This window comes from Anopheles maculipalpis, chromosome 3RL, assembly GCF_943734695.1.
Source record: "Anopheles maculipalpis chromosome 3RL, idAnoMacuDA_375_x, whole genome shotgun sequence".
Lineage (NCBI taxonomy): Eukaryota > Metazoa > Arthropoda > Insecta > Diptera > Culicidae > Anopheles > Anopheles maculipalpis.
In genome coordinates this window covers 71604195-71617858 of record NC_064872.1, presented here as the reverse complement: position 1 = coordinate 71617858, position 13664 = coordinate 71604195, and the positions used below count along the sequence as shown (strand labels likewise).

The 13664-nt window shown below is 45.1% G+C and overlaps 1 protein-coding gene across 2 annotated transcripts in view; it reads left to right on the top strand.

Moving 5' to 3' along the window:
* The window catches only part of LOC126561539 (glutamate receptor 1-like), a 57623-nt gene that overhangs the window by 11174 nt on the left and 32785 nt on the right, over positions 1-13664 (top strand). For both annotated transcript variants that reach the window (XM_050217752.1, XM_050217753.1), the window contains exon 2: positions 11724-11876. In XM_050217752.1, the coding sequence (XP_050073709.1) occupies positions 11724-11876 (153 nt within the window). The remainder of the gene's footprint in view (positions 1-11723; positions 11877-13664) is intronic.

Genomic DNA, 13664 nt, shown 5'->3' with positions numbered 1-13664 from the left:
GAAAGAAAAAGTAAACCGTTTTTATTGGCGCTTTAGTAAGGTTACCATTAATCTTATAACGGACCAACTTTAAAGCTTTCACAATCAAAGGACATTCATCACGAACCTGAAAGCTTTTTACTTACCTTTGGCTAGTGTTGGATTGGTTTTATTGAAAGTTTTTCCTCTGACTGTGCCTTCGACGGGTTTGCTGGTTGAGGAAAATAAATCGCTGTTGGAAACTTTCATGTTTCCAATTGGTGCTTTCAAGCAATGGTTCTTTTGTTGTTGGAAAATTTTCTTCGTTTGATTTTGGGCAGCAGATTTGTGTAAAGGCTCTATTCAATCACTTCATTCGAAATGTAATTTGACGTGATTTCTAAAATCAATTTTACACCTAAAAGGGAATGAATAATAGTTAAGAGCTTAAACAAAGTATAGAAAAATCAAATTTTAAAGGAAGCAAACACTTTTTATTCTATCCTCAATCAGTTTCATTGCCTTTCCCACCTTGCCAGAAGAGTTTCCCACAGCAACGAAGCTTCTTATTTCAGGGTCAACCGTTGAACCTCACTCGCATCAATATTGCTCAAATCGCAACCCATCATCCATAGCAAATCCCACACAAAACAAACCAGCACTCAGCAAATAATCCGGCATTAATCATCCGCCGAGCCCGACGAAAATCATCATCGTCATCCCACACGATTTGGTTTCGATCAGTGAAATGACTTCACATCACTGTGGTCGCATGTGGCTTAACCGCTGCCGTTTCTAGCACCGAAGCCACCATCCTCAGGGCCAACGGGCCAAACGTGTGCAACTAATTAAATATCATCAATCTAAATTAGGAACCAGCTGAGCTTATTTTTCACTGCAATGATAGCAAGCGATCCTGCGACCAAAGCTGGCAGAAGGTGGTGTGTGTAATGATAAAATATTTAGACACCTCCTTGCCAACTCACGAGACAACAATGAGCAAGACCTTTTTTTCTTTTGAGATCTTGCTTGAGCGTGACAAAAGCATATGTGGATAGAGCTGCTTGGTTGTGCGGTACAAGATTTCCTTTGTGTCCACCTGAAAAACGCGTAGCGCGCTGGTACAAAACGCTGGTGCCCCAAGCAAAATATCCTTTAAGTTTGACCCGGGAAACAGACACTCAGTTTTTGTACTCTGTTGGCTACTTAGCCAACATAAACTTTTCGGATAGGGAAGTTAACGAATATTTGGCAAAGAACGGTTTTTGCGGTTTTTAAGCTGGGGCTAAAAATTCGTCCGCTTACCGTATCGTTTGGTTCTTAAGTGCGTGAGCAAACGAGTACGGCAGCTTACGCATTTATTACTTAATTTTATCCCTCTCTCACACGACCTCTCGCTCTCTTTCGGCACGAAGTCGGACGCGTCCACACTAACACCGCTTTTATTGCAGTTACGGCGGGAAGCTGCAATAAACGCTTGTTATTGTGAACACTCCCCCCCGTGCGAAGGTACGTTTGCCTTAGCTCTTTACACTCCGTCCGACGTCCAAGACGACGACTTTAACAGACGGACGTTCCAAACGCGTCCCTTTCGTAGTCTGAATAATTACGCGTCGCACTTCTCCGTCTTTCGATCGTACCGTCTCGATTACTCTTCCGCGTGGCCAACAGTTCCGAGGGCTGTTATCATCTACTATCAAAACGAGATCGCCTATAACAATCGGAGGGGATGGCTCGAACCACTTGGATCGTTTCGTGAGCGTCGGCAAATACTCCTTCAACCACTTCTTCCACAAAATGTTCGCGTATACCTGTGACGCTGCCCATGTGTTACGTAGCGTGGCAGAGGAATCATCAAAGGGAAGGAGGGGCTTCACACCAGACGGTGACCCTAAAAGAAAATGATTTGGGGTTAGTGGTGCGTCTTCACCTCTGTCAATCGGCACATGTGTCAAGGGGCGCATATTAATTATGCTTTCGGTCTCGATGAGCATAGAGTTCAGTATTGCATCGGTCGGGGTTCGTCGAAATGGCATTTTCTCGAGCGTTCGTTTTACCGTTCTTATCATTCTCTCCCATGCACCTCCGAAGTGTGGTGCAGACGGCGGATTAAAGGTCCATTTTGTATCGGGAATATCGATCTCTTCCATGAGTCTTTGCGTGTCGATCCTTCTGGTCGCTTCTACTAACTCTCTGTTAGCTCCGACAAAGTTTGTACCATTGTCGCTGAAGATTTCGTTAGGTGTACCTCTTCGTGCCATAAAGTTTCTCAGCGCCAGTATGCACGCATCTGTGGAGAGAGAATACGCCACTTCTATGTGTATCGCTCGTATTGTCATGCATGTAAACAATACGCCCCACCTTTTTTTCAGATTTTCCGCGACCTGTTGAGACGATCATTGGACCGAAATAATCAATCCCAGTATAGGAAAACGGTTTCAAGTAAGCGGCTAGACGGGCTGGAGGCAGTTGACTCATCATCGGAGAGCGGGTCTTAGTCAGTCTGATTCGACAAAACAAGCAGTTGTTCGTTACGCGACGGCACGCTCTGCGTAGAGCGGGGATATCGTATCTGGATCGTACTTCGTTCAGTACCGTTTCATGATGTCCGTGTCGAAGTTTCCGATGGTAGTCTCCTATAATTAAATCCACGACTGTACCGGACTTGGGAAGTATTATTGGTATTTTAACAGCTGAATCGACGAACAGGCAGGCATCGATTCTCCCCTTAACACGTAAGAGTCCATCTTCATCAAGGTACGGGCTACGCTTGTATAATGAACTGCTTCGCTTAATGCGGACTTGCTGGTTCCTCGTCGACAGTGCTTCCTTTAGGATGTTGTACTCTTCAGGGTAGTTTTCTTGTTGTACAATTCTCAGAATGAGTTTTTCCGCTCGCTGTAGCTCGACGCTGGTGAGTGCTCCGGTGTGTCTTGTCGTCGGTTTTCTGGAGTTGTATATAAAACGCCACATGTAGGCGATCGCTCGAAGCAGCTTCCTCCAACTTGAAAATCGTTCGAAAACGATTACCTGCTCGCTGAGTTGGTGTAATGTCACATGGTGTCGTTTTTCCTCAGTAGTTTCGTAGGCGATAGTTTCTGCTGCTGGCCACACTTGCATCGATTCTTTAAGAAATTCTGGTCCAGTAAACCAACGACTCGAGGTTAAATGTTGCCGGAAATTCGTCCATTTCGTGCATTCGTCTGCCACGTTAAGCTTCGTTGGGATCCATCGCCATTCTTCGGCGTTGGTGTTCTCCAGAATTTCTCCAACCCGATGGCCTACGAAGATGCTGTATTTTCTATGATTCGAATTAATCCAGCACATGACATCTCGCGAGTCTGTCCATAAGAAACGTTGATGTATTGGTACGTCATGTGTTCGTTGTATTGTGTTAGCCAACCTGGATCCTACAACCGCAGCTTGAAGCTCCATTCGAGGAGTAGACATGTATTTTAAGGGAGCCACTTTTGCTTTGCCGCCAATCAGCGAAACTTCCACGTTTTCATCTTGTTGGAATCGAAAGTATGCTACCGCGGCGTACCCGTCGAGACCGGCGTCAACGAACACATGTAACTGGATGCTTGCATTATCGAGTTTTACGGTTTGTCGGTAACAGCGAGGGATGGCGATTTGTTGCACGTAAGGTAGACCCGTCAGCCATATTTTCCATTTCTGCCACATATCTTGAGAAATTTCTTCGTCCCAAGCAGTTCCTGACCTCCAAACTTCTTGTAAGATTGCCTTCAAGTATAAGAGAAATCCAGCGATTAAACCTAAAGGATCATACATACTCATGAGCACACGCAAGATTTGTCGCTTCGTTGGTATCGTTTCTCCATCCAGGATGTCATTGTCGCGTTTGGGATGCATCTTGAAACTGAAGGTATCTGTTTGCTGGTTCCACCACATCCCGAGCACTTTTTGCACGCAGGTCACAGGATCCGAATGGAAGTGTCGTTGCTGTACCACGTTTCCCGAAAACTTTTCTGCGACCTTATTCGAGTTGGAAAGCCAGTTGTGGAGCTGAAAACCGCCTTGACTATGGATGTACTGTATCTCTGTAGCTAGTTGTACGGCATCATCTTCGCATTCAGTACTAACTAGAAGGTCATCTACGTAATGTTGTTCCTTTACGCACCTGACGGCCTGAGGGAGCTTTTCGATGAATCGATCAGCGTTGACGTTCTTTACGTATTGTGCGCTGGCTGGTGAACAAGTTGCGCCGAACGTCATTCTGGTCATCACGAACTCTTCTGGCTCTTGTTCGGCGTCGCCCCATCTCCAAAGGAAGCGCTGACTATGTTCATCCTCCTTGCGTATCACCACCTGATGGTACATTTCTCTAATATCAGCAGCGACAGCGAAACGGTATTCTCGGAAACGATAAAGCACTGATGGTAAAGGTGTCAGCAGATCAGGACCAGATAGTAAGCTCGTGTTTAAAGATGTTCCCTTCACCGCGGCAGCTGCATCCCACACCAGGCGCACCTTCCCGGGTTTATTTGGGTTGATAACGGGAAATATTGGCAGATACCACTTCCTAGGATGGTAACGAGTAGCAGCTAGTTCATCTTTCGATATTCGTCTTACGTACCCTTTTTTCAAGAATTCTTCCAGTTTCTGATTGATCACCGCGGCAAGATTCTTATCTCTCCTCAATCGCTTTTCCAGGCACTCCAGTCTGCGCAAGGCCATGCGTCGGCTGTCTGGTAAGCTTACGTTGTCTGATCGCCACAGCAGCCCGGTTTCGAATCGGCCATCGACGAACTTCGTATGCGCATCCAATAAGGCGTAGGCTCGTTCATGATCTTTGGACAAAACGGAATTGGCGTGACATGTCTCGTGCTTTTCCGAAGAAAATATTTCACGTAACACTGCATCGATATCTTCATCGGATTTAGTGCATGTACATAGATGAACACCGCGCGATTCTGCGTCCTTTTGGCTCGTAAGCTGGTCATGAGGGCCGCAAACGACCCAGCCGAGACGAGTTTTGGTAGCAATTGGTTCCCCGGCAGCTCCTTCGATTGTTTTCAGTGGTCTTGTCAGGAAGAAGTTGTCGACACCAATCAGAATCCGCGGTGCTACCTCGTGATAGCTGCGAGCGTTGAACTTTTGCAAGTGGTCGTACTTTTCTGCTAGCTCTGGTAACGGCAGTGATTGCGTGGGAAGCGCTAACTTGGAGATGGTATGCACTTTTGACATCGTGTACCTTTTTCCATCCTTGTCGTCGCCAGAGATGCAAACGGCAACTGTATGCGAGCGGGTCTCTTCTCTTGTTTGGTTTCCCGTCCAGCTCAGGCAGATGGGACTAAGGGTGCCTTTCAGGTTTAGCTCGTCCAACAACGCGTGGTCCATCAGCGTAACGGGAGAACCATCGTCGAGAAGCGCAAAGGTGTTTACGTTCTTGCCGTTGCCGTAGAGTGTTACTGGAACGTATTTTAGCAAGGACTTTTCCGAAGTGCAGTTGTGAGCGAAAGATGTCATAGAGTCGCGGGCGATAGTCTCCCCGTGCAGCAATTCGTGGTGGAACATGGAACATCCGTTCTTGTTACATGGTGATGCGATGTGGCATCGTCCAGGATGCTTCCAGAGACACCTTCTACATAAGCGATACCGTCGCACGTAGCCCCATCTTTCATTTGTAGAAGACGAAAGCAACTTATCACAGTCGGGCCCGCTTCGACACTCTTCCTTCTGGCATATGAGACATGAAAAGTCATCGCGCGTAGGTGGTCTGTTTGTTCGTGGCTCCGTATGGGTGTTGACGTATTTTGTATCGCTCCTTTTTGTAGATTGCTGTGGTGGCGGTGTGACGGATACGGCCGCATTAGTTATTGTTCTCATCCACGTGCCATATTCCTGTAACGAAGAGGAAATTAGTTTGGACTCTTTATGAATACCCCACATTAGTTTAAGGCACGGTGGAAGGCGATCGACGAGCTCCTTCATAAGTGATGAATTGTGGTTCTGCTCCTCCATCCGGCGTGCTTTGATAGTAGCGCACAGTTCTTCCACCGATACACCGTAGTCGATCAAGGTCTGCATTTTTTCCAGTCTCGGAGGAGGAGCTGAACGGATTTGCTGCATAACTCCATCAACAAGCACTTCAGAGCGTCCAAAATACCTCTCCAGAGTGCTCATTACTTCCTGCACGTTTTCCGGCTCCTGCAATCGTCTCTGCACCATTCTTAATGCACGCCCGGTGAGACACTCTTGCAACCGCAATGCGTTTTCGTCGTCCGTGTACCCGCACATACGTGTAGTCGTGTCAAAACGGCTCTTAAAATTACTCCATTCGTCCGGATTTCCTGAAAAGGTAGGAAGCTTTCCGGTGACCACGTTCCTGGCGGCTAACTGGCTACGGGTCAGTTCGTGTGCGGCTACTGGAGATGAAAAATGCCGCGTCGTTGAATGGGCATCTGGATTCCCTGGACGAAATGTGCGGCATTGATGATCATAGGTGTCTACGTGGCGATGGGACAGTCTACTGATCTCATCCTGCATAGTTTTTCGTTCCTCGTGGAACTGCTTTTGCTGATTAATTAGCTCCAGTCTTAGAGCGTTCATCTCTCGCGTAACCGCGCTTAGTTCCTCGCTATTGTTAGCTAGGTTGGGCCGCGATGGAGGGCGGCACGTGCAGCATTGCCATTTTTTATCCACCATTTGCTTCGTAACATTTACACATACAAAATGGTACCATCGCTTGCAGATAGCGCATGGCAACATTTCGTCATTCAGCGTCTCGTCACACTTTCCACAAGTACGGTCCTGGTAAAGGTGTGAATACAAGCGCGTTAGTTCCGCCTCCATTGCCTCCTTTTCCTGGCGCATCTTCTCTTGACCGTCCTTTAGTTCTTGTCTCAAGGCGATCATTTCACGCGTCACGGCTCCAAACGCATCTTCAGCATTTGAGGATTCACTAGGGGGCAACGGGGGGTGGCAGGAGCGACACCGCCAATCTTCTGCAATGGTTTCAACCGACACATTCGCACACTCGAAGTGAAACCATAATTCGCATCCGTAGCACTGCGCCATATCGTCGTGCGGCGCTCCGCCGCATTCCCCGCACTTATCCTCCTCGGGACAAGGGTTCACGCTGGACGGCTTCATATCGTGCGACAGATGAGCTCGCGATTCACTTGCACTTATTTTTCGATGGTAAAACTTATGCGGTGAAACACGGATTCGTTGTCCTTCTCCTAATCAGCTGTCGTTTTAGTGTGAGGTCGATGAGCCCGGCTTCAGCAGCGAACACGCGGGTTGTTGTATCGATCACTTTGCGATGGCTGATTTTTTCGTCCCGAATCTCAGTTTTAATGCGATATTAAAACCGGCCACGACACGATACGAATTTTTAGAATGTTGGCTACTTAGCCAACATAAACTTTTCGGATAGGGAAGTTAACGAATATTTGGCAAAGAACGGTTTTTGCGGTTTTTAAGCTGGGGCTAAAAATTCGTCCGCTTACCGTATCGTTTGGTTCTTAAGTGCGTGAGCAAACGAGTACGGCAGCTTACGCATTTATTACTTAATTTTATCCCTCTCTCACACGACCTCTCGCTCTCTTTCGGCACGAAGTCGGACGCGTCCACACTAACACCGCTTTTATTGCAGTTACGGCGGGAAGCTGCAATAAACGCTTGTTATTGTGAACATACTCAATGTCAGTGAACGCTACCTCGCGAAGTTCGTTCACGTTCACGCTCTAATACAGAAGGAATATTTTATGAGCCAGCTAGCTCGCCGCCGAAACACTGACGCTATCTCAACAAATCACCTTCAATTAGATGGTGACGCTCCCGCTACACTGGCACACGGTGGTGTATTGTCGAGAGATCGGAAGCTCTGCTGCCAACCAACAACAAAAAACCTTCGGCACGGAAACACACAGCAGAGGAGCCGGAGTGCTCCAAGCATCACAGCATAGCTAATGTGAAATGCGCATCCGTTGGATATAATCGAATAATGTGGTGTCCGTGAGATGCTCCACCGGTTGGGTCTCGTAGCCATAGCGATACGGTGCACGGCGCCACGATACGGTGCAAACACAGGAAGGAAATTTGGTCAGTTGTGACTCATTGGCTCTTCAGCTTCCGGGCTCTGGTACGGGTCGGATCGGGTCGGGTCCACTTTCGCACAAACACTCACACTTTCTCGCTTTGCGGAAGTTCATCGATCCAGGTAGGAAACCCATTTGGGTTGATGTCACACAAATTGGATTTCTACTAGGTAGTAGAACATGGCGGAGAAGTTTCCTAAAATGGGAAACATTATTAATTAAATGAAGCGCAGCACCGGCAGCAAGGGCACCATTGGAAGGTACGAAAAAGGAACGGCTTTGTCACAAAGCGTCCTTCTTTTTGTTGGGAGGGATGAGGGTCAGTTTCCTGCTCTGTTAAGAACAACAAATTGTATCATAAAACAAGAAAAAGCCTTAATTAAAGCAAACAATAATGGAAATATATGTGAACTTTATTGCATGCTTTAAAATCTTTCTTAAAAGTTTGCTACTCTTTGGCCACTGCTCATTAGCTCATCATAGCAATCCATTTGCGAAATACCATAAACTTAACAGCTCAATTGGAATGTCTTTTTGTTCTACGGAAAACTCACCCCTATCTCACTGCATTATATGTCCAGCTTAATGACAGCAACGATCCAACCTCCATCCACCTCCCCAAACGAAAACTTCTCCCAAGTCAAATAGGTCAAAGATGAATATACCTCGAATGACTAAACGCCCTAACAACTACAATAAAACCTTAAGTTGACAAAGACAACACCAGCATCCCAAACTCGCCAGCGCAAAGTCAATGGCAGTCCGGGCAGTCCACCTCAAAGAAATTGTAAAATTAATAGTTATTCAAATTGCAGCTTAAGCGCTTCGTTTGTTTACATTCACCCTTAATAAAAGGTTTATCACTCTAATCCCAAAGCAAATACGGAGGACTCGTACAAATGTGCGCTCGGTGTGTTCTTTTCGAGCTGCCGTCGGAGCAGCAATTCCACGGAACAGCAACTGGTCGCTGGCATCGAAATGATAATGGTAATGGTTTAAGTATTTAGCTGTTTCCCGGTTCATTCTTCGCCCCTTTCCATAAGCTCCAGCTCGTTTATTGCCATTGCGAGGATTCTTAAGTCAAATAGCCGCTTTAAAAATTTCAAAACAACAGCATTTATTCGATTGGAGCGTAAGGGACAGTGGGAAAATAGCTGAACGCACCAAGAACGTAAGCAAAACATTGGGCGAATTTAAGCGTTGTTAAATAATTGTTAATGTTAACGAAAATCCCTTGCAGAATTGAAGCAAACAGTTGACAATTCTCCATCTCATTATGCTTGTTTTCTTCAGCATTGGCCTTTAAAGAGAGATGCTTTTTGGAGCTCCAATTTGTTTCACCCATTGGCATGGGGTTTTTACCACTTTAGGCACCAAATTTGTAGCTCTCCCTTATTTTCCCTTTCATTATCTACATCTTTGCTCATCGATCTACTGATCTTCTGCGAAACCTCTCACTGTCCGGCCTGAAATACATTAATTAAATTCTTATCACGAACCGAGGCAATTCAGTAGCATTAGCGCTTAATGGTGGCCTAATTGCAAAATTATTATTCGACACCGGCACACTTAGTGAACCTGTTTAAATTTTCATAACCAGCTTCGGTTTTCGGGTTTTTCGAACCATCAGACCCTAAAAGGGATACCCATAGCGCATCATGGCTTCCATTTGCTTTGCCTTAGTTATCTAGCGCGTCCACGTCTCCCGGTCACGTGTCACGTCGTTCGACTTTTGCAGCATGGCTAGGCAACCGACTCTGCCTCTGCCGTGATCGCTTGCGCACGGCGGTTGTGCTGCAAAATTCATCATCCACCACCATCAAACACTCGGTTGAATGTTTCATTTCAGCTGGCCAGACCGAGACGAGTATCACCGTGGCTCCTAAATTCTTCATCGCCAAGGTTCGGAGGCGGATAAAATTTTAATTAATTTTTACCCGCTTTTCTTGCAACTCTCGGGGGTCGTTTAAAGCACGAAACGTGCAGGAAAAGAATGTTCTGTGATATTTTCTTTATTCTTTTAGTTTCGCTGTTCGCTTCGCGATGATAGTATCGCTAGCACAGCGAGCACTGATATCTCACCCTGAAAGAGTTCAAGAATTTTTTTTCGAATTATTGCTTCATCTTTTTTAACCGTATCAAACAAGCGGCAGTTTGTGAACGGCTAACTGGTAGGTGTTGACTTTAAATGGTTTGAAGCCCACAACAAGCTCTTTAAAGTACTACCGGGATTGGACGGCATACTTTGGGCTAAGAGCTGTGGGAATCCATCTTTGCTACCCAGGCAAGAGTGTTGATGGTGAAGATTAAACAAATGTGGCTCGCATATTTAGAAGCTAATCAATTATCTAAATAGCTAAGCCTGATCAGCATCGTGATGACTGTTTACACGCACCGAGTGGTTCCTGCCCATCCATCAAAACAACTCGACGAGATGGGACGCCATTACCCCATTACGCGAGCGATGGGGCGCCATAAGCGCGTGAACCTTGTTGAACCTTTTGCCGTTGTAAATTTGTTACACTGATGAAGTAATAATTAACTTATGTTAATAGTGCTCGGGTGGAGATTATTCATAGTGAGTGACTGCCAGGTTGTTTGCAGTTAGGTCAGCTGAAGTTATGGTAAAGGCTGTAGAGTTGAGCTTCATTTTAAAACAACTCGCACAAACTAGTTTATTGGTAATTATGTTAGCATTATATTATATTTATTTTTAAAAATTATTTATGCTCTCTAGACAATTAATTGTGGAAGCTGCATAGCTGGTGCTGTGCAGCTTCCTCGTTCTCGTTCGTCAGCTCGTTCCATTTGGTTAATATGAAGCGTCACGCAATAATTCTTTCTCACGTTAATTACGCAAACCCCAAAAACACCCCAAAAAACCTGGTACAAAAGCGATTGAAGCCATTTATTTGGTGTACCAAATAGTATATCCTGGCTGACTTCACCCAGGATTCGGTGAAGGTTATTTCCTGAATACCACCGCCCGTCCAAATATCGGTGGCCGGAAATTGCTTCCTGCACGGTTCCATCAACCCATGCAAGGTAGACAGAAAAGCAGCAGCTTAACCGTAGCAGATTTGCGTTTTTTTTTTGTGCTCTTTTGTTGTAATTGTTTGGGCGAAGATTTTCCACCCGAGCTGCTAAGCCTTCCTCCAACCTTCCTTCCATTTCGCCGATGCATTGTTTCCGCACTGGCAGGAAATGGGAGTAGGAAATCACAAAGGTTAGAAAGCCATTTTCCGCCAAACGACCAGCAAAGGTACGCAAGCAACAGATACCGATGGAAATGAGTTCACAGATGAGTGAAATCATGCTACCCGACCACATTTTCCACAATTCGCTAACGGAAGCTTGGCATTGCTCGCATTGCTGCCACGCCCGAGTCGGGGTCCGGAGTTGGAAGCACCAACTCAAATTAACTGTCATTCCAATTACAGCATTAACAGGCAAACGAAACGAGCGTTGTTTTGTTACAGCTGACATTTAATCCCACCCATAAACCCACCCCAACCCATAGGAGGCGCAGCACTGTAACACCGGTGGAAGCAATTTCCTTCCTAATTTAGTAGCAAACAACTCATGATCTACGCTTTTCATCGAGCCAATTTTTGTTCGTTTTATTTGTCTGCTATGCTGTCTTGCTTATGACGATGCCACTAATGTTTGATTGTTTTGTGCTTTCTTGTTCTATTTCAGGTGCAATATTTGAGCAGGGTACCGATGAGATACAGTCAGCGTTCAAGTTTGCGATGCTCAATCATAATCTCAACGTTACTGCCCGACGCTTTGAGCTGCAGGCGTACGTCGACGTGATCAACACGGCGGATGCGTTCAAGCTTTCCAAACTGAGTGAGTATATTTGAAGGACATTTTAGGGTATCCAAATATGCCTGCTTTTTGTTGACAAACGTTCCACAAATATCTGACGTTTCGTGCACGATCAATTTTCAAATCAAATTCAAAGTCTACGTTGTGAAATTGTTTAGAAGACAATGAGTCTAATTCAATTTCCTGCGCTACACATTCATTTGCCTGCAAGCTCATCTTCAAGGACTGTCGAAATTGGAACATTTTCCTTTTTTGTTTGTGAATCTTCCATTTGTTTCCTTGTAAAGAAAAGAAAGGCTCCCCGAGCTAAAAACTCGTCTCCGAACTCGAATGTTCTTCCAAGAAAATTTAATTTATTTCCATTTATTTCAAACTCAAACGCGAAACACTCAGAGTGGATAAATAAGGGCTCAAATGGTACAAAATTAAAGAGCAAATTGACATCATCATCTTTCGTTTTATTTTTAAGTCACAAACAACTAACTTAGTTAGGAAACACGTGAAATATCCTCACAACACTCGCGCGCATTTCCGAGTGACAATGAAAGCATCAAACTCCTAACTAATATCGATTGCTACCGACGAAAGCTAACGCAGCGTCTCCGCTGTTCACATTATTCTAATGACGATGAGTGACGGAAAATCAACAACACTAATTTCGTTTGGAGTGATACTGCGAACCGCAATCTAAACAAGATACGATGCTACGCTTGTTTGCTACTACGAAAGCTGGCGGCATGTCACACAATCTCCTTTGTTTCATGCCAACATGCGCTTCATGGACAGCACAGAGCTTCACCACACGGCGTTTAGAATAGGCCTAATAAATGCTTACATACATTTTCTTGCATGCCAAGAAACAGATACACTCTTCTGTGGTGGTTGTCTTGGAGAAGACGGAATGGAGAAGACCGTCGCCCTTGCCGCCGAGCGTACACAAAAATATCATTCAACACCACAGCAACAAAACACTTTCAACCAAACAAAAACAAGAAAAGGGTGGCGATGAATCGAAGGTAAAGCTGTCTCTCTCGAGTGCCGATGTGTTTAAGTTGCTTGACAAACAAAACAATAATATATAATGAAAATGTACGATAAAATGTCTCGAAAAAGGAACGCTTTATACCGCCATCTGCCATCTTCAGCCTACGATGTCATGTGGGTGCAGCACACGTTTTGGAGCGAATGTTTTGCCAAAAGAACGAGGAAATAAATTGATTTTTTGTTTCTCCTTTTTTTGCCCGCGTTCATGTGTTTGTCAAGCAGAACTCGTAAGTTCGTCACCGGAGTAGAAAAAAAAGGAGTAATGCATGGCAATGAAAATATTGGGATACCTTACGAGGATTTCTCTCTACGCCTTTCAGTGCTCAAAGCAAATGAAATTAAATTTAGGCATCTTGTTTTGCATTAATTGAATAACGAGCGTATGAACAAAAGAGTTTCACGAAGCTTGCCCGGGCAAAAGCAATTAAGGGTGTATAATTTATGCGGTTCCCTTTGTTCGCCACTTTGCACGATGCACACAGGCAGCAGATAATAGGTTTCTTGTTTAATTATCAGTCTTCTGGAAGTTATAAATTTCACGGTACAAGAGCGTGCTCAAGCAGTTCGTTTGTTTCTAATTTTGAAGAACGTTAATTTGAGTCTTGGTTTAAGATCGTTTATTAAAAAGTCTTTGAAAGGAACCCATTTGTAGTTTGAAAGATGTTGTGAAGTGACATACACTAAGCCCTAAAATATGGAACTTAGGTATTCATCGTCATTCAAATATTATCTTAACGACATTCCTTCCTCACACCTTCTTAAACA